This window comes from Ovis aries, chromosome 7 (assembly GCF_016772045.2).
Source record: "Ovis aries strain OAR_USU_Benz2616 breed Rambouillet chromosome 7, ARS-UI_Ramb_v3.0, whole genome shotgun sequence".
Taxonomy (NCBI): domain Eukaryota; kingdom Metazoa; phylum Chordata; class Mammalia; order Artiodactyla; family Bovidae; genus Ovis; species Ovis aries.
Genome location: NC_056060.1, coordinates 54,759,521 through 54,783,466, shown reverse-complemented (window position 1 = coordinate 54,783,466; position 23,946 = coordinate 54,759,521). Strand labels below are relative to the sequence as shown.

At 37.3% G+C, this 23,946-nt stretch overlaps 1 protein-coding gene across 4 annotated transcripts in view; it reads right to left on the bottom strand.

Moving 5' to 3' along the window:
* The window catches only part of WDR72 (WD repeat domain 72), a 221,426-nt gene that overhangs the window by 145,651 nt on the left and 51,829 nt on the right, over positions 1 to 23,946 (bottom strand). For all 4 annotated transcript variants that reach the window (XM_060417921.1, XM_027971818.3, XM_060417922.1 and 1 more), the window contains 2 exons: positions 23,014 to 23,234; positions 19,735 to 19,930 (listed from right to left, as the gene is read on the bottom strand). In XM_060417921.1, the coding sequence (XP_060273904.1) occupies positions 19,735 to 19,930; positions 23,014 to 23,234 (417 nt within the window). The remainder of the gene's footprint in view (positions 1 to 19,734; positions 19,931 to 23,013; positions 23,235 to 23,946) is intronic.

Below are 23,946 nucleotides of genomic sequence, written 5' to 3'. Positions count from 1 at the left end.
AACTTTTTATTTTGTATTGTGGTATAGCCAATTAAAAACGTTGTGATAGTTTCAGATGAACAGCAAAGGGACTCAGCCATACGTACATGTGTCCATTCTCCAAACTCCCCTCCCATCCAGGCTGCCACACAGCATTGACTGGAGTTCCATGTGCTATAAAAGGTCCTTGCTGGTTATCTGCTTTAAATATAGCAGTGTGCATGTGTCTATCCCAAACTTGCTAACTATCCCTCCTCCACAACAGACTCACAGACTTAAGAGAATGAATTTATGATTGCCAATGTGGGGTGGGAGATCTTTGAAAATAAATTCTTTCCTGCTAGCTCCATCTTTCTCCTTAAGTAGTACCTTAAAGCTTCACCTCCTCAGAGAGGCTCTTCTAAAGTAAATTCTCCTCTGATGCATTGTTTTTTCTATCTCAGCTTCTTTATTTTGTAGATCTTAACACGTTTATAATTAGTATATTTTATTTGCTAGTTAAATTCAGGGTTGTCTCCCTACTAAGTGCTAAATTCTTTTTGGAAAGCAGAGTTCAACATGTGCTTACTGAATGAATAAAGCAAATTTTACTGCTTTTTTGTAGCAGTGGAAGGAGGTGGCTATGAAAGCATCAGAGCATGCCATGGTCTCAGTGTGACAGAAAAAAAAAAAAACCAAACACCAAGTTATACCCACTATAAACATCAGCCCTGGAGTCCAGGAGGAACTAACACTGGGAAGAGCAGTATTTACATGTCTGATGCCTGACCCATGTCTCAGCAATATGGCCAAGTCTTTCCTGATTCCCAGGAATCTGGAACTGGAATCACAAGTAAGTCTCTGAATGACATATTTTAACTTGACCTATGGAGTAGCCCATTGCTTGCTGCCTAAATGGCCTTGATAAAGAGGGTGTAGCAGAGTTGTTTCTGCTTCCATTCAAGCAGACATGCAGAGTTAACATATGCAGTTCCAGATAGTGATCAGAGCAGAGAGACAAAGGCTTAAGCATTATCAGCAGATAAGTGAGGATAAATCCCAATGAAATAATGTCATCTTCATCTTCAAGAGAGTATGGAGTGAGATTTGTCAAGAGACCAGTATTAAACCTTTAGCAGTTTTCTACACACAGAGAGGAAAGGAAAGAGAGAAAATTCAGAAATTGTAAATCAGTATATTGTAAAAATACAGTCATATTTTAAGTGCATTGGGATTGTCGATATTTATAGGGCATTATAGTTTTTTTTAGTTTTGTTTTTAAATAAGGCAAATAATACCTTTATAATATGCCTGTTATGAAATCTGATTCTGAAGTATCAATCTATTTTAAATCAAGATATGTGTACCAGGAAGGCTGCTGACAGAACACAGCAGAGGATAAAGAGAATAAATTCAGATGATAAATTATCCCTTATATGTCATAGACATGAATATCTACATAAAGAAAAGGAAGGAGAAGTAATATTCTACACTTTGATTCCCTTCCAAAGAAGCAGAGATTGCTCCCTTGATTTTATTTCTCTTATAATCTTCCCATATTTTAAATATTTGTTATCTTCTATTTAAACATTTTTCAACTCCCACTAATATGTTTTCTAAAATCAACAAAATTATCATAGCCTGCTACCAATTAATGAATAGCTTTAAATTACATATTTAAAAACCCCAGCCAGATAAGCTTTGTTCTACAACTTAACAAGTAGGTCAGCCAAGTCTATAAGAAAACCAATACCTATAATCTCAAAATGGACAGAAATGGTTACAAAACAAAACATAGTTACTTAATGAATACATCTGCAAATAGTGAGTAAATTAAGATTCAAAAACAATACTCAGATGGGTTAGCTTTTTAACCACATTTTACATAAATATTTTGCTTACTCAAAAATTTATGTAAATAAAACTGAGATAGTAGATAATTTATTATAACTCATGGTGTTTTTCCTCAGAAGAACAGTGTAAAAATAGCATTATTACAGAAACATAAAATCCTCCCAGCACACTAATATCACATATATTGTAAACCAACAAATTTTAAACAATTTGTTTAATCAAATATTTTATCAATTAAATATTGTGCTTATTGTGGAATTGTGAAAAATCAGAATTTGGTAAATAATTCCTATCTTGTGATTAGCAATTAATATAAATTATACTTGCATGACTAAAGCTTAATAGTGAGAACATGTGAGTGGACACATTATAGACTTAGGTCCTTTTCTACATCAGGTAGACATTTTCTAACTGAATACACCACAATATCAGGCAGTAATTAAGAGGGCAGTTATACTTCAAATTGACTGTCTCCAGAAGAGAATAGGCTGGAATAATGGTCTCACTACCAAATTTAGTAGTCAAATTAATAAAATCAGGTTTCAACAAAACAGCTTACTGACAGCTATAAGCAAATTCCATGTATCAAGGCATTTGACCACTGAATCTGTTGTGAGATTTACCATTTATCTTCAGTTACACGTGAAGTTCATTGCTTTGTTCACAGAAGTGCATGGAGATCGACCTGGTGCCCTCTTCCTAACAAAACCATTTCACAGTTACTGCATCTTACTCCAGAAAATGTATAACTGATGGGGGTTCTGACCAGGGACAGGGGACCCTGGAGGTATCAAACTTAGCTAACTAGAAAATAAGGGAAGGGTGGGGATAAGAAATGGATCTGAAAACATTAAATTAGGCATAAAGGCATGCACCTCCACTCCTAAACGTACATGAATAAATTCAGCTATAAAATAGATTGCCAAGGATGGGACTCATTTTGCTCCATACAGAAGTCTTAATATGATAGACTCATGACTGGCTTCACATCAACCTTCTGTACCTTAAGGGTATACAGAATACATTTTCACAAAGTCTCTGACCACCACGACCTTAACCCCAGCTCTGCCACTGCCTCTAGCACATTCAGAGCAACACTGGGATTTATCAGCTGGGCCACCTCAACCCTCACATCTAATTCTGACCGTTGACCTCTAGAAAAACAGAATAAAGGGGTGAGAGTGGGGGTAGGGTGAAAGAAAAAAAGAATAAAAATACATTGAGGTTTGAAGTTTCTGAGATATATAAGGATTACAAATAATACCTTAATTTCAAACAAATTTGAAGGTAGAGTTTTTTGGAAAAGGTATTTACTTATCAAATATTCCTTCTTTTTAAACATGTGCTAATATCATGGAAACTACTATGACTAAATTTTAATTTTTAACTTCATTCTAAGACTTCATATAATTTTAAAACCAATTTAAGAAGTGAATATTTATGGAAAAGTATTTCTATATAATGATACAAATAACATATTTAAGTTTAAAATTACCTGTTTTATATAAAACACTAAAATTGTACTGCTTCTAAGTATTGCAAAATTTCATTCAACCTGTATTTTTTAATCTTTTATACCAGGTATGCTTATTTTTTTACTTTTTAAATATTTCAAAAATAGTCTTTTTCCCCTCATTTTCTTGGTTGAAGATTATTTTACTTACAGGATACAATATTCCTAGAGATTTGACTCTATCATTTATCCACTTCTGTTGTCAATTAATTTAGTTAGGTAAATATCTTATTGAGTTGATCTGGGATTTTGCAGGGAAAAATAGAGTATTGGATAAGGAGAAATCAGGGAACAGTCTCTTGAATAAGATGTTGGTTGGGTGAGGGTGGAGTCACATGGAAAGTCACTTTTTTGTTTGAGGGACATGATGGTCATGGGAGGACAGAAACTTTTTAATTGCAATCAGTTTCTCCTTGGCATATGGCAATGGTTTCCTTCAGGCGAAGAATGGGTGACCAAACCTCCAGCAGGCATGTCTGCACCAATTCTCAATGTACCTTCACTGTAGTTCTGGCACACCATGCCTCCACTTATGCAATTTCATATCATGTTTTTGTGCCCAGCTACACAAAAAGCTTCTCCTATCTCTTCATTCTTCCATTCCAAACACTATCCTAACTGAACACCAATATGATAGGTAGAATTCTACGAATAATCCCCAATGACCTCATCCTTAAGTGAATCTTTCCCTTGTGAATACAATTACAGCACTTCAGTGATTATGTTTTTACATGGCAAAAAGTAACAGTGCATATATAATTAAAGTTTCTAATTTGCAGACCTTAAAATAGGGAGAGTATTCAAGTGGGCCAGGCCGAATAGCAATTTTTCTCCAGCTGATAGAAGAGGGGTACATCAGAGAGATTTAAAAGCATAAGAAGGAAGCAAAGTGTCATTGATGACTTTGAAGATAGAGGAAGCAAGGAGGAAGAATCAGGGAATGGCCTGGAGGAGTAACAGCACCTACAGCTAGCAAAGAACCTCAGACCTGTAACCACAAAGAACTAAATTTTGCCCAGGACTGAATGAGCATAGAACCGAATTCTTCCTAAAAGCCTCCAGGTCACAGTCCAGTTAGCTGAACCTTGAATTCACCCCGAAGCAGAGAACCTGGTTGAGCTCACCTGGACTTAGAGAACTGTGAGGGAAGGAATGGTGCTGTTTCAAGTCGCTAAATCCATGGTGATCTCTCACGCGGCAACAGGAGACTAACGCAGCTAGTACTTGTGCCTGTACTTTTACCTCAGACAGATTTAGATTTCAAATTTTGTTGTTGTTGTTGTCTCCACTGTCTTACAAGTGAAAGTCTGCTGCTTAAGCAAAATAAATAACTAAATACATAATTGTGTAAAGTCATAAAAACAAACATGAAGCCTGGCTAGCCATTTCATACTTTTTAATAACTCCCTTCTACGCTCATGGTATTAGGAACCATAAAGAGATTCACTAAATAGCTGAGATTGAGCTTTAATATACACCTCAAAAATTGCCTGGGACTTTCCTGATGGTTCAGTGTTCAGGGCTTTGCCATCCAGGGCAGGGGGTGAGGGTCTGAACCTTGGTCAGGGAGCTGGGATCCCATATGCCTCGTGGCCCAAAAACCAAAACATAAAACAGAAGCAATATTGTAATGAATTCAATAAGACTTTTAAAATGGTTCATATTTTTAAAAAATCTTTTAAAACAATGCCTTTTAAAGCTCTCAATTATTTCAGAAGGAATTGTATGTAAAATATATTTTTTCTCCTCCTTATCATCTTCATCAAAATTGCCATTAGCTATTATTAATTGAGTATATTTTCAGCTTTGCTTAGCACTTAATACACATCTTATTTAATTCTTAATGCAGGAAGGTACACAAAAGTGAGGTTGGAAAAGGATAAGTTTCAGGGTATTTGTGTGTCCTGTGGTTGAGGAAGTGGTTAGGGAAGGTATTTTGACTAAAAGCTAGGAAAGGCAAGAAGAATGCCAAGGAGTGGTGTTATATTTCCACCACAGACCATGAGGAATGGCATCTTCAGGGCTAAGTTTAAACTAAATAAGGTGGCAATAAGGAGAAGATAATTGAAGAAAGTGTTTGACTGGTGAGGTAGTCAGGAAATTTTTCAACAGGTCATGTAAAAGATGATGAAGATTCCAATCCATCTGGCCTTAAAGTATCTTATTTTTAAATATTTTTCTACTCTGAAGTATACTACATAATTCCATGATTTACTGGAGATTTACAAAATAAATGTAGAATGTAGCTTATCTTTCAGATGATCCAAGTTCATCACTAGACACTGTTGACAGTATTGAGGTTAAGAAGCAGTAATGCCCTTTGGAATTACTGAGATAAGCTAATAGTGTTCTTCGGTGGGTTCTTAACTCTATAGAACCGTTTCCTTTTCCTTATTCTTTAGCCAGAGCATTTTATCCTATTCTTCTCACCAGCATCGCTGTTTCCAGAATTTATAATCTGCTGCCAGTTCCTCTAGGTGATTTGTATTTAGTTGGATACACCTTATACAGTGGAAGGAATCTTACAGAATATAGATAAACTTCCTGGCATCAACCTTTTTCCTACCCAGTTCTGAATTAGAAAACATTAAGGAAGCATTATTCAGCCTTAAAAAGAGGATATTCTGATACATGCTACAACATGGATGAATCTTGGGGACATTATGCTAAGTGAAGTAAGCCAGTCATAAAAGGACAAATACTGTGCCGATTCCATTTATATAAGGTACCCAAAGTAGTCAAATTCAAATTCATAGTGACAGGAAGGAAGTACAAAGGTGTTTGCTAAGGGCTAAGGGGAGGGGAGAATGAGGACTTTTTTTTATGGGTTTCATTTGGGGAAGATGAAAATGTTCCCAAGATGGCGATGATGGCTTGCACAACAATGTAAATGTACTTCAGAATAGTTCAAATGGTAAAATTTATGTTATGTATCTTACCGTACACAAAAAAAGCATCTGCATTGGTGAGATTGCCCAAGGAAAATACAAACAAAAAGAGAAGGACAATGAGAACAAGTCCAGGAAACAGTAGAGAGAGAGCATACAGAAATAGGACAACCTGGGAAGAAGGGGCTCTTGGCCATCAAGAGAAGGCAGGTTAATGTGAGGCTGAGGATGGAGAGAGAAAAGAGGACTCAAATGGCAGTGACTGCAGACAAGTACCTGCCATTGGAGAATGACACCTGGATTTGGCATCGAGGTAACCTCAAGAAAAGTTACGTTAAAATAGTGGAGGCAGAGCCAGATTAAAATGTGTTAAATAAATGGGAGGGAACAAAACACAGAGTATACATGGCATTTTGTAGAAAACTTCTCAATTACTTTGTGGCGCTAGTGGTAAAGAACCTGCCTGCCTATGCTGAGAGAAGTAAGAGGTGTGGGTTTGATCCCTGAGTCAGGAAAATTTCCTGGAGGAGAGCATGGCAACCCACTCCAGTATTCTTGCCTGGAGAATCCCATGGACAGAGGATCCTGGCAGGCTATAGTCCATGGAGTAGTCGCAAAGAGTCAGACACAACTGAAGTGACTTTGCATGCAAGCATGCATCAATTACTTTGGGAAGAATGACAGAAAGAGATAATACAATTCCTTATTCAAAATGTTTAGACCATAGTGTTTTAGAATTCAGAATTTTTCAAATTTTGCAGAGAGAAGCTAATGCACAAATGTATATTGTATAACAGCTATAGCAGAATATGGAAGAGCAGACAGTAATAAAACATGCCATATATCCACCAAAAAAAAAAAAAAAAAGAATATTTGCACTTTGTGAAATAAATAACATCATGTTAATTAAGGTTTGATTTTGTTGCCTTACCACAAACTAATAAAAAAATAAAAGTTTTGTTTTCAGAGCTTTTAGATTTTAAATTGTGGCCAGAAGAATGTAGACCTCTATTCAAAATAACTGATAGCTAGTAGGCCAGAGGGACTTCCCAGGTAGTACTACAGGAAACACAAGTGATAAGGGCTTGATCCCTAGGTCAGAAAGATCCCCTGGAGTAGGAAATGGGCAATCCACTCCAGTATTCTGGAAATGTAAAATACGATTGGACAAAAGAGCATGGCAGGCTACAGTCTAAGGGGCTGCAAAGAGTTGGACACGACTGAGCTACTGAACCCACACACAGGAGGCCAGAACTAATGAAAAAGATATTTTCCCAGATTAGTTGGTAGGGTGCTCAGTTTTCTATAGTATTAGATATCGGATCATACGTTTGACCTCTCCTTATATCTGTGCAAATAAACTAAGTCATCTAATTCCAAACTCCCAGTTTTGCTGTTTATTTATATATTATTAGATGATGACGTATTTAAGAAAAGCACAACTTGCTTTGTAAAATCATTGATGAGGGATAGTTTCATTAACAGACCAAACGTAGAATGTGTTTTAAAGATAAGGGACATAAAATAAGAAACATGTAAAATGTGTTAATCCTAACTAGACTTACAGTTGACACTTCTGGAAGTAAGGAAAGTATGATAACCAAAGAAGGCTATTCAGTGCAAATCATGGATGAAAAGTAAATTGTTTTATCAAGCCTTCTTATTCCTGGTTCTCAATGTTGATCTATCAGCATACAGTACAATTGCTTTAACTGAAGTTAGTGAAACAGTTTGCTATCCCCTCAAACAAAGGACAAACTGTAAGATGACATCCTGGGTTCCTCAGTGGCGTTCCTATTACTCTGACTCTTTGGCCTAGAGTGGATGGAATCCACCTGCAGTTGAATGTGAAAGGGAAAAAATAATAGGCAAAACCAATACAATATTGTAAAGTAATTAATCTCCAATTAAAATAAATAAATTTATATTAAAAAATAATAGGCCAAAAGTCCAATACTTTTGAAAAGGCTGAGATTAGCAGCCAACATTTTTTATATCACACAAGATAAAATCTGACAGCATTCCCATAGTCAGATTTCCTGCCCACCACCGAAGACAAGGACGTGACCTTTAGATTTGTTTTCACCAGATTCAACCCTGGAAACACAAAAGACCTTTCCTATCAAATCCTAACAAGTAAGTTAATGGTAGAAGTTGTATATTATTGATGCCCCAGATGAATCAAGTGCATTCAATATCCTTTATCTCTCAGCCAAATCAGAGAACCTACTTTCCCAGAGAATAACAATCATTACAGTCCACTGAGTCTTGTTTTTCCAATCGTTTCCGTGGCAGCTGGCTACTGAGAAGTTGTTAGGGAATTGAAAGAAGGCAGCATGGGGAGGGGCAGATGGCTCCTTTGGGTTTATTTCACCAAACATGGCAGCTGTGAAACCCACTAATGTTCCAAGCTTTCATATAAAATGCTTGCAAAAGGGGCCAAGTTAAGGAAGAGCCACAGAGCAACATTCCTGATGTGTTCCTCTTTCTCTTGCTATAGAACAGCCCCTGAGAACATTAAATGCAGACTTGGAACTAACATATCCAGCCTGCACTTGATCCAAAATGTAATCAGACTGCAGGAATAAGCTAAAATTGATTATTGCAAGTATTTTCTTTACTTAAAATAAAACCTTGAAAGATAGCAAGTAATAAGGGAAACAATAAAGGCAATGAAGGTTCCTATGTCTCTGTACCCTTGGCAGATTTGTTATTTTCCATTTTTTGACTATAAATGTGAATGTAATGTGATATTGCATTGTGATTTTGATTTCTGTTTCCCTGATGGCTAACATATTGGTAATCTTTTCATGCGCTTTTTCACCATTTGCATATCTTATTTGAAGGAATACCTATTCAAGTCTTCGTCCTTTTAAAACTTGATCTTTTATCTTTTTGTTGTATTGTGAGAATTCTTTATACATTCTGGATATATTAAACATTTATGAGATGTATGATTTGCAAATAAGTTTTACCATTCTGTAGGCGGTCTTTTCACATACTTCAAAATATCCTTAGACGGACAAAAGTTTTTAATTTTTATGAGTTCCCATTTACTTTTCTTTTGTTGCTCGGGTTTCTTTTTTATTAAAATGCAACCATGTGGTATGTGTGTATATCTGTGTGTGCGTGGTGTGTGTAGATAAAGTGATAAGAATAGATATATAGATACATATGTAATATGCAAATATATGTATGTGTAATATGCACATACATGTGTGGTTAATTAATAAAAATAAAGCCAGTATTCTCACATACATTAACTTATCACATGTCTTCTACAACATTGTATCATCATCCTCATCATTACCATGAGGAAACTAAGACTTTGATCAATTTGTGATTTGCCAGAAAGTGCACAAATTAAAAGTGGCAGAATTTTCTGTCTCTAAATATAAGACAGTAATGTTAGTTTGATACATTAGGAGTGAATAACAAGTCATATGGAAAAATAAGAAGCTACACTTTAAAATTTTTCCCAGGAGAGTTTTTAAATCTCTTATCCAAATTTCTTCAAAATTCTTTTTTACTAGCCATAGATTTTTTTTTTTTTTGCTTTTTTACTGAGGTATAGTTGATATACAATATTATCAATATATAAGTTACAGGTGTACAGTATAGTAACTCACAATATTTAAAGATTATACTTCATTTATATCAATAGTTATTATAAAATATTGGCTATAGGCCCTGTGTTAAGCACTAAATCCATTAGCTCATGTTATACATAATAGTTTGTATCTCATAATTCTTAATCCTTATGTTGCCCCTCCATCCTTCTCTCTCCCACTGGTAACTACTAGTTTGTTCACCATAGCTATGAGTCTGTTTCTTTTAGATTCCACATGTGTGGAATAATCATACAATATTTCTCTTTCTCTAACTTATTTCTCTTGGTATAATATCCTCTAGGTTGATCCATGTCTACATGCTCAGTCACTAAGTTGTGTCCAACTCTTTGCAACCACATGGACTGTAGCCCACCAGGCTCCTCTGTCCATGGGATTTTTCAGGCAAGGATACTGGGGTGGGTTGCCATGTCCTTCTCCATGGGATCTTCCCAAACCAGAAATCAAATCTGTGTCTCCTGCATTGGCAGGTGGATTCTTTATCACTGAGCCATTAGGGAAGCCCCTAATTCTATGAATGTTGTTGCAAATGGCAAAATTTCATTCTTTTTTATGGCCAAGTAGTATTCCATTTTGTATATATATACCACCTCTTATTTCTCCATTTATCTGTTAATGGACACTTAGGTTGCTTGGCAGTTGTAAATAATGCTGCTATGAACACTGGTGGTTTATCATTTCAAAGAACCAGCTTTTAGTTTCATTTTCTTTTCTATTTTTTTTTAGTCTCTTTTTTTTTTTTCTCTGATCTTTATGATTTCTTGCCTTCTAGAACTCTGAGCTGTTCTCTTCTGTCTCTGCCTCATCTAGGTGTGAGTTTAGGTGGTTCATTTGAGATTTTTTCTTTCCTGAGGTACATGTGCATGGCTGGGCTTCCCTCTTCCCGGTGCTTTTGCTGCACCCCATAGGTTTCTGGATCATCATGTTTTCATTTTCATTTGTCTCTAGGCATTTTTAAAATTTTCTCTCTGAAAATAAAACTGCTTATAATACCTTCAGGCACTTTTTATTCAGTGATCCCTTGGATGTTTAGCAGCATGTTGCTGTTGCTGTTGTTTAGTCTCTAAGTCGTATCCAACTCTTTGCAACCCCAGGGACTATAGTCTGCCAGGCTCCTCTGTCCATGGGATTTGCCAGGAAAGAAATACTGGAGTGGGTTGCCATTTCTTTCTCCGGAGAACCTTCCTAACCCAGGGATCAAACTCAGATCTCCTGCTTGGCAGGCAGATTCTTTAGTACTGAGCCACTTAGGAAGCCCACAGCATATTGTTTACAGAAGCTAAATATTTTTAAAAATTTTAATAAAACTTGACAAATATTTGTTAATTTTGTCCCACGTGTCAAGTGCTGTGCTGTTCCTAGAACAGAACAGTGAACATTGACAGACACAGTTCTTGCCCTTTTTGGTGTTTTAGGCTATTGAAGAGGGCAAATATTAACCCTTAAATTTTAGATATAAAATTATATGTGCTATGAGAACAAATAGCAAAACTCTTCTCTACACTAACTTGCCTTTACCCCTGCCTTCAGTTAACAGCTTAGAATACTTGTAGTACTTTCAAGCCTTTAGTGTAATCCATAAACTATGTGCTTGTATGTTGTCCTATATTTTTTCAAATTGTTTCAAAGGGATGAACTTTTCATGATTTTATTGGAAAGCCATATGTGAAAATTCTAGTATCCTTCCGAGTGGTATGCCCTTCATCAGAATAAGATATAACTGTTGAGCTTAACTAGAGTGGTGATAAGAATATAATGAGGGAGAAACAGAGAAACTTTCCGTATAAAATAGTACAGTAATACATGGAGGATTTATCATAAGTAATAGTTAATGTTTATTCAGTGCTAACTGCCATTAAGAGATGGTAAGTTTTTGAGGAGTTAAAAGTTGATTGGGATAATAAAAATTGGAAAGAGCAGAACTAGATTCAAACTAAGCAATACGAATCTCAGGGCTCATAGACACTAATTTCTACTCAAGACGTTGAATTTTGACAAATGTGCAACTATTTAGTAGTTAAAGTCCTGACAAACTCCATATGCACAAGCGTGTACATAAGAAATTGCATGCACTTGCACACAATACTACCTGAATCAAAAGCTCAAATTATAGTGTAGCTGTGAACAATAGGACCAAGAAGGAAGAAAGAAAGATTGCCCCCAAAATAGGCAGTAAACTAAAAATACATGTTGAGTAATAACATCAGTAATTATTGTAATAAAGAAGAAAAGGGCTTGGAAAAGGTGATATAGGAAAAAAGCCCACCCTGTGCTTTAATGTATCCTATTTTTCTTTTCCAAAAACAATCATCCCAAGAGGGTTCCATCTGTAATACAGCACAGCAAAATAGCGTGGCTCTGAGAAAATGACATACTGGAGAGACTACTGCCTGCCGGATGCTGCACACCCAAAGCCTACCCTTAAAATGCAAATAATGAAAGTCACACTCTGGTTGTGCTGACAAGGCAGTTGGCACAACATAACTTTACCTCATATCTACAAAGGGGTGACCTTGATGAAAAAACCAAGCAACACTGCCCCTCAGAATGCTATAGTTGGTAACTAGTGGAATTACAAATTTGTAGGATCAAACCCAGGTCTCCCACATTGCAGGCAGATTCTTTACCAGCCGAATCACATGGAAAGCTTTATTTTATATACTATATACTAAATATAGTACAGTTCCCCTGGTAGCTCAGTGGTAAAGAATCCACCTGCCAGTACTGGAGATGCAGGTTTGATCCTTGGGTTGGGAAGATCCCCTGGAGACAGAAATGCCAACCCACTCCAGTATTTCTTACCTGGGAAACCCCATGGACAGAAGAGGCTGGTGGGCTATAGTCCATGGGGTAGCAAAAGATTTGGACATGACTTAGCAGCTAACATCAACTAAATATACTTTATACGACAAAAGAAGAAAACCAAATAAAACTTTTGGACTGGAAAACTACTTCTCCAGGTAGTGACCTTGTGTGATATTCTGGAGTGGCAAAGTAGGAATTTAGACACATGATTCTATTGTGTTAGGGAAAATATGACTACATATATCTGGGAAACTGTGTCTTGCATATATCTATATAGCCTCATCCTAAACAACTAAAGCAAACTCAGATCTACAGTAGATTAAACATTGGATGTTTTCTAAAAATATGTCCTATTAACTATTACTTGACAAACCTCATCTTATCTTTCTTAAGAGTTTTAGTTTTTAAATTTTCTTTTCTTCTTCTACTTTGAAACCAGGGAAGAACAAATGTATCATTTATATGTCATCATAGTAGATGGATACTTTTATAGCTAGCTGTTACTAATTTCACTAAGAAATTAAGAGAGAGGAAATTTAACACCTGTGGTGAAAATAACTCTGAAATGTATTGTCTTCTTCCTTACTTCCTTAATTTCATATTCATAGGCTTTGTTCCCATTGTCTGTTTATAAGACGGTTTTAAAACTCAAAGTGTGTTTTCCCACAGAAACCATGTCATAACTAGAGGCTGGATCCTCAGGCCATGCTGTAAGAGTAAAGCTTCCTGCTCAAGGTCACACCGCTCACATTACTGAGAAGACATAAGAAGAAACTAACAGAAACAGATTCACAGGGACTCTCAGCTCTACCCACTCACTGGCCTTGAACCCCAGGCCCCAAACCATTCTTGAGATGTCCTTAGGTTTGGAATCCCCCTTGAATATAATACCTTTAGATAGTCTTCCTGAAGCCAGTGCCTGGGAAAGACAAAGCCTAGCTCCCGGCAGGAGTCACAGGAGGGGACTGGCAGTTGCCCATAAACTGTGCAAGCATATATCTAAGAGCTTCCTGAACAAGGGAAACGATTTCAGCACTTTTTTTTGGATGACCGTCTTCCCAGGAGCACAAGAAAGACTGCCCTGAGCAGTGGCTCGCACATGTGCTTCCCCTGCCTTCCTGTCAGCTGTCGCTTCTGCTTTCAGAGTCCTGCCACTAACAGTCTCCCCACTTGCAATTTGCTATTTCTAATCTGTCATCTGAGAAATCAGATGACCAGGGCTGTTAGAACTGTGTGTAAATTGAGAGCCAGGCACTGAGAGATAGCCAGAGTTCCTCTCCTCCAGGAGATCATTGGTGGGTTTCCTGGTAGCCATTTCTTTTCTTCTGAGTTTTTCTTATCTAATCCTCTGCTTGACAGTCTCAGAAGGCTGACCTCCATCTGCAGAAGGTGCTCCTGCTGTACAGTACAGTGAAGAACAGACAAGAACAAAAGACAAACACACCACAGTGCAAGTGCTCAACACTCAGCCTGGGGATCTTCAGACTCAAAAGTTCTCTGTGTTCCGTTTCCCCCTTAGCAAAATGGGTTTAACCATACAGAGTTGGTGAAATATGATGAATTAAAATTATAACCTTCTTCAGAATGAGTTGTAAAAATAATGATCTTTAAAAGAGCTACCATCATTCTTGGGGGGGGGGTCTATAAACTGCCACTGCAAGGCAAATTCAGCCTGCGTATATCCATATAGGCTTTTGTAAATAAAGGTTTATTGGAACACAGCCCCACCCACTCCTTTATGTATTATCAATGGCCTCTGTGCTACATATGAGGGCAGAGTTCAGTAGCTGCAACAGAGACCATATGAATCACAAAGCTTAGAATATTAACTGCCCAACCCTTTACAGATAAAGTTTTCTTGACCTATCTTATCAATAAATGTTTTACTTTCAAGCAAATATGACTTCATCTTTCCCACACACAAAAACATTCAATTCTTTAATATAGCATATTTCTTAACACAGGCCATAAGCTTAACAGAAGACCTTCGATAATAATCATAATATTTATATTTAATAACACAAATTCATTACACAAGTTTTCTATTATGTAAATCCATTGCTGTAAACAGAAAAGTCCTCAGAATTAATTTAAATTCAATTCTTAAAAGAAAAATTAACTTGGAGCTGAGATTTATTTCTGGCGTGTATTTTAGGGGAAAAAAAATCAGTATTACATTATCCCTATTGTGTCTCGTAGCAATGAGAGTGACAAAACTGCCCAGAGTTGTCAGTGCCAAATACAATGTGAGAGCGCAAATATTAATCAAAATGACATCTCCAATTTTTCCCCTTCCTAATCAGGCCTAAACATCATGGGACATCCGGCAAATCAATAAGCAAAACTGGATGCGCTCATCACTCCCAACCTGGCAGCGCTGCACTTTTATCCAGAAGACTAGGGCCTCCACTGCTGCATAAACACTCTGCTCTGATTGTTTGCTTCTCCCATGAGACAAGCATGCCCACCTATGATTCCATACTTTTCCCTGTTACATATCTGACTATGCCATCTGTCACTGAAAAGATACACCTCTGACGATTTCAAGATGAGATAGGCATGGGTGGTACATGGCTCTAGAATATGCCTGTGCATTCTACCAGAGAGAATAAATCAGTGAATAAATACATCTCATGAATAAAGTGAGATTAGGTTGTTATAAAGTATCTGTGAAGAACTAATCTCATATCCTGTCCTCCACAACTGGAGTAAGGTGACACAGGGCCTAATCTATACCCCAGCCCCTAACCTTCCACCAAGGTGGGCTTGTGGTGCAGCTGAGAATTAATTATTTTTGGTTTTACTCCCTTTCCTCTGCCTTTTCTTTCTAAGTCTCTTTCCCCCAAATCCGTATCCCACTGACGCCTCCTATTTTTCTTTCTAGGGAGCTCTGGAGTTGCTCTAGTGCTGAAAGATCTGATAAATGCCTGAGTGTCAATTTATTCCTTCTTCATGTATTCAGAGGAGGCAGAGTGCTGGATGAATGGAGCGGAGAAAAGGTCTGTTCACACATAGAACAAAGTTTGAACTTTTTGGCAAAAATAAAAGGATAAAAATAGGAAAAGTTGGCTAGTGTAGAAAATATACAGACTTCTACACAAGGAATTGAGGCATGTGCTGTGAATTTCAAAAACCCTAGGGAAGACTTGGAGGAGAAAGCTAAGGATCTATCTACAGTTGGGGAGCCAGGCTCTAAGAGCCACCACAACTGGCCAATAGTAAGATGAACTCATTTGTACTCAATCTATTGAAGTCCAAGAAAACTTAGGTTGGTTCATTCATTCATTCAAGTGCTAGGCATGTCAGTGACCAAGCATATTCTAGACCCTCATAGACCATTTCTCAGCCTAATTGTTTTGGTCCTAGCTGGTACTTTTCTCCTCTAACTTTATGAAACTGTAAATGGAAAGTCTTCCTGATCCTGGATTTTCCCACCTTTACAGGAAAAGGATAATGTAAGTATCAAGTAGAATAAACATATTGGAAGTATATTAGCTAAATGAAATGCAGTGTGAGAAACAAAAAGTAGTTCATTAAATTTTCAACAAAATTGGAATTGCTGAGGTTAAAGGCAGCTCAAAACAAAGCCAATACCAGACTCAGACTAAAAGGAACAGCATAGACTTATTCATAAGGAATGAGTGTGGTAAGGAATTCAGCTGTCAGCTCTCTCCAGAGTGTTGTGGAGTTCAAATAAGATTATCAACCCAAGGAGGCTTTGAAAAAGTAAAAAGTCACATCACAAATATAAAGGCAGTGATATAATTATTGGTGACAAATTTTCACCAGTTATAAGCTTAAGGTGAGTTATGGTAATTCATAAACTATTACTGCAGATTAGCAAGAGATAAATAGCCTCATAATTTCATTTGGAACAAATATCCTATAAGTTAACCAAGCACTAAATGTGCACATATCAGTTTATATGGCCATTTTGAAACAAGCTTTTTTATAGGAAAAAAATATAAATAACCAACTGTAGGAGATTCCTGAGTTAAAGTATGGCATATCCATAATGGCCACTATGTCAATTATTGTTCATTTGTCAACCCACTCCATCCTTCTGATACCCTTCTGTGTCTTGCTCTGTGCCCTTGGCCAATTTCTAAAACTGTTCTTCCTGTCTGACTTTCAGTTGTATTAAACTAATGAAGGTGACTGCAAAAGGAAAGAGAAGAGAATTTCCTCCAGCTCTCTTTGTTTCAGTACTGACTTCTGGTGGGAGCTCTATGCATGCAAGCTAAGTCACTTCAGTCATGTCTGACTCTTTGCAACCCTGTGGACTGTAGCCTGCCAGGCTCCTCTATCCATGGGATTCTCCAGGGAAGAACACTGGAGGGGGTTGGCCTTCCCCTCTCCAGGGAATCTTCCCAATCCAAAGATTGAACCTGCATCTCTTACATCTCCTGCATTGTCTGGCAGTTCTTTACCACCAGTGCCACCAGGAAAACCCAGGGAGCTCTGTGACCCCAGGGAGTAATCACGCCTCTTTGGCTTCAGCTTGAATTGGCTTCCAGTACTACTATTTTCTCATCGTTCACTTCAGCCCTAGAGATGGTAAGAGCTTCCTGAGACTGCTAGCATCCAGGTAATGGCCTCACTGTCCATTCCTTGTCTGATCCCTAATCCCTATCCACATCCCTCTAAAGAGTCCTTTCATTACAGTCTCTTCATTTTACCCACCTGGGTTGAATTCAGTTTCTGGCCAGGACCATGACTGAAATACATTACAGACATCTGTTTATTGACATAGAAAGATGTCTGACAGAAAGTAGATCAAAATATTAAGAGCAGCTATCTTTAGGGAGTGGGATAGGATTCCATTTTTTATGTTTCTCTCTATTCTTCAACTGTTCTACATTTGATTATATATTTGGGGAGCATAAAAAGAAATATTAAAATACAATGTTGGAATAAATATGGTTTCAAGAACTACTCATGGTTTTTCTTCCCTTCATTACTGCCTGTCCCATCAAAAAGAAATAAATAAAAAGTTGCATAGCTTGAAAGGTATCCTGGTGGGGCAATGGAACCATAAACACTTATGAGAATTTGTAAAAGAATGGATACATGTATATATATATATATATGAAAAGTCAGCTATTTTTGCCTCCAACTAGGCACAAAAAAGCTACTGTCTAGGCTTCAACTGCCAAAAGTCCATGAGGTAAATTTGGGGGTGGGAGAGAGAAGAAGTTGGCTTAAAGACCATGTGTCATTAGAGACAGAAATGATTGGGAGGTTCCTAGAGGGACTGGAATGATAGGAAATACATGTATCCATTCTTTTACAAATTCTTTTCCCAGTTAGGTTGTTACAGAATATTGAGCAGAGTTTCCTGTCCTATACAGTAGGTCCCTGTTGGTTATCCATTTTTTAAAAAGCACAACTGCATTGTTTTTAATTTTGAAATTTTAAATACTTGCTAATCAAACATATTTTCTCTTAGAAAACAGAGTCTAGGAAGAATAAAAAAAAATCTGGGGACTCATAAGTGTTTATGGTTCCATTGCCCCACCAGGATACCTTTCAAGCTATGCAACTTTTTATTTATTTCTTTTTGATGGGACAGGCAGTAATGAAGGGAAGAAAAACCACTAGTAGTTCTTGAAACCATATTTATTACTCCAATATAAAAAAATTAAATAAATACTATTATAACCATTAAAAAACAATGTAGTTGCACACATTTGTCAGGGTATATATTTTACAGATTCAGATATCACAAGCAAAAATCAAGATTTTGCCACATTTTTTTGATAATATTTAAAATGGTTAACTCTTACTTAAGACTTGGCACCTACAAGCACTGTCTATAAGCATTTCAGGTATTTGTTAATGTAAGGGAAGACAAGTACTATTACTCCCATTTCATAGATGAGGAAATTGACATGCAGTGAAGCCAAGTTATTTGTCCAAGGTAATATAGTTCTTCATTAGCAGGTCCTGGAGGCAAGCCCAGGCATTAGAACCTATTTTATCCATTATACTCAAACATCACTTAGTTGATAGATTACCTAAGAATTCTAAAGCTCTTCTAGTTCTGTGAATATGTGCAAAGAACAATGGAGAGCCTCATGTTGGTTCACCACTTACTAGTGTGTAATCTCACTCATTTACAAATCAGACCTACAGATTCTTCATGGACACAATGAGGAAAAATACCTCTTCTATCTACCCTAGAAACTGTGATAATCTAATGGGAAATGAGCATGAAAGCCCATCAAAGCTGCAAAGCAGGCACAAATGTAAGGTGATATTATGTTGCGTCCTCTGTGTGCCATCACCATTAACACATGAACGTCAAATATAAAGAAAATAGCAATTATTTTGGTGAAGTATGGCTCTAAACCATAACATTATAAACTATCCAGTCTGTTAATAACACCCAACATAAAACCACCACGGATTAATCAATACGAATCATGCAACGGTTCCAGTGAAACGTACTCTCCAGTGCACTCCCTTGACTCACAGCCATTAATTACTTCACCGTATTTGATTTGTTCCCAGCATTTGCCTGAAACGTGTTGCTCTCAACTTAAGAGTTATAGAGTAAAACTTTAAAAAAAGAAACTTCAAACTTAAACCTATATATTCTCTATGCTATGACATCAAAAGTTCAATTGAACTACTCAGTTTTCAGTTTCCCTGACTCAACTTTTTGGAGTTTTGTAATTAATTATATTCCATTATTACTGATCATCAATTAGCTCAAAATGTTGCTGAGATGGTGAGTATGCTGAACAAGGCAGAATTCAATGATAATTTGAGACTAATAGTAGGACACTAAATTTCTCTCTTGTTAATAATTAAAGTAGATAACTTATGTTTTTATTTATAGCTTCCAGAAATATCCGGCTCAGTCCTGTGCACTGCTCTGTCAGCTAATCACCAGTGGGTCAGGGTCTGACTTGGGCCATGGTGTTTATTTTCCCTACATGCCTGCAAACGAAGCCTTTAAGTGTAGCTCAACCAAAGATAAAAGGAAGTGAGAGATTCGTACGTATTTTCTGGAACTTTCCACCCAGCCAAATGCTTTGATGCATGCATACGTAAAGGATAAGAGAAGGTAATTTCAATATACCTGTTTCAATTTCCCAGATGTAAACAGAGTCATCTGTACATCCAACAATCAGAAAATTCTCAATGGGATGCCACTTTATCATCCTCACAGGGAAAAGGTGCTTCCGGGCACTTAGGAGGCACCTCCGCCCCTCCAGGTGAAGAAGAGCCACAGAGTGGTCACTGCACACACAGCAGATTACCTGATAACTTCGTAGCTGTGGAAAAAAGAAAATCCAGCATTTTTTGTAAGTAAATAGTTAAATGCTTTCTTTAAAATTAAACCTGATTTCCCCCTTAGTAACGTGAGTTTCTGTTAAAACCCCATTTACCAAATGATGGATCTGCTTTCTATAGCACCTCTCCATATAACACTGCACAGGGGAGCTTTGCACACCAAGTAGATTTTAAATTCAAAGACATATCAGGAAAGTCAAAAGGCACACGGCAAGAGGAGAATTCCAGGCCAGATCTACTCATAAGATAAATGAAGGACTTGACCGTCACTCAGCAGATTTAGGCAGTGAAGCAGACGTCGGAAATAATGCAGAATAAAATAAACCCCAGAACTAATTTGTTGCCACAAAAAGAAGCTATTTGTAGACACAAGCTTAGGCCCAAGGGTATCATGAGCTGGTATTTTCCACTTACAGTCTCAAAATGTGATTTGGTGCTGTTCCCAGAACTATACAAATTCTAATCCAAACAGGAAACTCAGTGTAGACACAATCTAAAAGAGGTAAGCATTAGATAGTTCCTGCTAAATGTACAGCTTCAGAGACACGAGGACCAAAAATAGTCTCACAGGACAAAAATTCTTAAGATACTTTTAAGAACATCAGCATGTGGTTACCTTGAGCATAGTTTAGGACAAACACCATTCTTGCTGGGTGCTGCCGAAGCTCAGCCAGAAGTTTGCAGGGCAGCTCTGGGCCTCACCACGAGGGCCATGCACTGATCAGCCCACAGTGGGGATGGCTGGAGTGTGGGAAGGAGGAGGAGTGGGCATTCTGTCTGCACTCTCTTTTATCTTTTCTAACCATTTTGCGATACGGATGCTCCTGCTTTCCCGAAGGCACCTGGCCAGACTTCTGGCTGCTATGTTAAAAGCATCAGTTGACATCCCTTTGAGAATCTCCCAGTGCCAATCACTGACCTCTCTCAGTGGGGCACTGGGGGATGTGTTATTTTTCCTAATAATAAATTTCTCCTCTCCTTTTTAAAGGAGCCTGCAGAAATTCTGAGGTGAGGGGGAATCAAAAATGACAGGTGATATATGGGGAGGCTGGACTTGTAGAATGGGGCAGATGGCACTGTTGCCCAACTATTACTTCGTGGAGAACCTGCCCAACCCACAGCTTCTAGAACAGACAGCCCAATGTACTTCAGGAAATTCACACACACATATAACACAAGAAAATAACATGTGAACACAGATTCTATGGCTAGAGTAGACAGTAGACCCCTACTAGACCAAGTGAATTATCTTTTCTAGTCATTTGAAGCTGTAAAGCTAAAAGAAGTCATAGGAAGTGGCAAGATAAAGGAGTAATCATAGAAAAACAGACCATATTGGGGCAATGGATTCTAAGAATAACCTTTATTTCTGAATTTGAGTTCAAGTTCCACTGCAGATTCTGCTGTAGTGTTTTTGCTTTTAAACTTTTTATTCTGTATTGGAGTATAGCTGATTATGGAGGAGGACATGGCAACCCACTCCAGTATTCTTGCCTGGAGAATCCCCATGGACAGAGAAGCCTAGCGAGCTATAGTCCATGGGGTCATAAAGAGTCGGACACGACTGAGCATGCACCCAGGAGGAGGAGAAGTTTCTCCCCCAAACTCCCCTCCCATCCGGACTGCCACATGACATTGAGCAGAGTTCCATATGCTTTACAGGAGGTCCTTGTTGGTTCTGTAGTATTTTGTCTTGGATGCCTAAGGATTGCCTCTTATGTCCTTTCAATAAACTCCCCTTTTATATGGCTTTGAATGTGTCCTGATCTTTGGAGCTCTGACTCCAAATCAGTTATGACTGAGGCAGAAGTAAAAGGAGTAAAGAGTGAGATTGATTTGGACTACTATCCTGGAGTCTAAAGGAAAATATATATATATATATATATATATATATATATATTTTTTTTTTAAAGGAAGAACTTCAGGAATAAAAGACATATCAAGGTATCTCAAACCACCAGATAGTTGTTTTTTTTTTTTTTGTTGGGGGGTCGTTGTATGGCTCAGTTAACTTTGTTTTACTATGTTGTTTAATCATTTCTGTTCCTGAAATACTGCTTTAATTTTTTCTTAACTACAAAAATACAGTGCAAGTTTTCTCTGGTTTTACTTTGGAGCTGATTTTTCATAATATTACTATGCAGAAATAATTTTTACAAGTCAGTCAACTAACATAAACTCAGAGAACTCAAAACTTGTTTGTTCATATTTTATCCAGGATGTCAGCTTTATGAAGGCTGAATTTAAGCTGACATTGCATGAGAAAATTATATCTGAAAATATTTCCTTTCCTCAGCATAAGGTAGATGCTTATAAATTTGAGAAAGTTCAATGTTGAAAATATTTGTTAAATAAAAGAGCAAATAAAAATCTATTTAAGAAAAAGAAAATGTAATGATCATTATTATTATTATTAAAATGTTAAAAGCAAAAGTTAATTTTAATTTACGATCCTATATATTTATTTTTCCATTGAGTGTCCATTGAGTGCATGTGTGCTAAGTTGCTTCAGTTGTGTCTGACTCTTTGTGACCCTATAGACTGTAACACACCAGGTTCCTCTATCCATGGATCCTCCAGGCAAAAATACTGGAGTGGGTTGCCATGCTCTCCTCCAGGGAATGTTCCCGACTCATAGATCGAACCTGAGTCTCTTATATCTCCTGCACTGGGTGGTAGGTTCTTTACCACTAGCACCACCTGGGAAGCCCTCAGTGTCCATTACTTTTTATTTAAAAAGAAAAGATAATTTCATTAAAAGTTAAGATGTAGAACTAGGGGAAAGAGTGTAAGTACGTGTAAATTAAAGAGAGTTAACTGACTTTTGTAAAGGCAAGAATTGATGAGACTTTTGCTTTAGAGCCACATTATCTGTATAAGCTATAAAAATAATAGAATTCATAACAAATAAGAAAAGGAATTCATAAAAATCACCCAGTTGTATTATGGGTATTTTTTCTTTTCCATGCAACTATGAGATATTTTTCCTTAGAGTTTTTAAATGTTCTGAAATGTTATATAACTTAAGTTTATGTGTTACGTTTCACTCTTCATCTTAACTTACTTTGAAATTCTCTGGGGACATCAAAAGACTTGTTACCAGGCCAGCTTGCAAAAAGAATTTATGCAAAATTTCTTCAGTAAAGATATTCCACAAGATGACCCATGAGTCCTGGTCCCCAGATACCAGCCAACTTTGGTCTAATTTTGAAGAGAGACCATGTGGGTAAAGCAAGGAAGTAACACTGTGGTGATGACCTTTGAGAACTTTCTGAGGAAGGGAACCTGGAAAACAACCAAACACCAAATAATAAAAGAAAGTTACTTTTGTTCAAGAAATAGTCCTGAGATTTTCTTTTATAAATTTTTAGTGTAAGAAAATCTGCATATAATTAAAAGTAGGCAGTTGACTAAGAAAATTAATAAATAACCCTTTGTTGTTGTTGTTCAATTGCTAAGTTGTGTCCGACTCTTTGCAACCCCATGGACTGCAGCACACCAGGCTTCCCTGTTCTTCACCATTTCCCAGAGTTTGCCCAAACTCACATCCATTGAGTCATGATGCTATCTAACCATCTCATCTTTTGTCACTGCCTTCTCCGCCTGCCCTCAATCTTTCCCAGCATCAGGGTCTTTTCCATTGGACCATAAAGAAGGCTGAACACTGAAGAATTGATGCTTCTGAACTGTGGTCCTGGAGAAGACTTTTGAGAGTCCCTTGGATAGCTAGGAGATCAACCAGTTAATCCTAAAGGAAATCAACCCTGAATATTCATTGGCAGGACTGATGCTGAAGCTGAAGCTCCAATACTTCGGCCACCTGATGAGAACAACCCTTGGATTATTTCAAAAGGCAAGTGCCTCACTACAAGCTAGGTCATGCTTTTGATAGAGCACTGAAGCTGGTTGTTCAAAGTCTACTAGTTCTTCAAAGATGTTAGCAAGTTACCAGTTCCAGTGCCAAGAAATAGCCAACTCTGTCATAAAAGAGTGACAG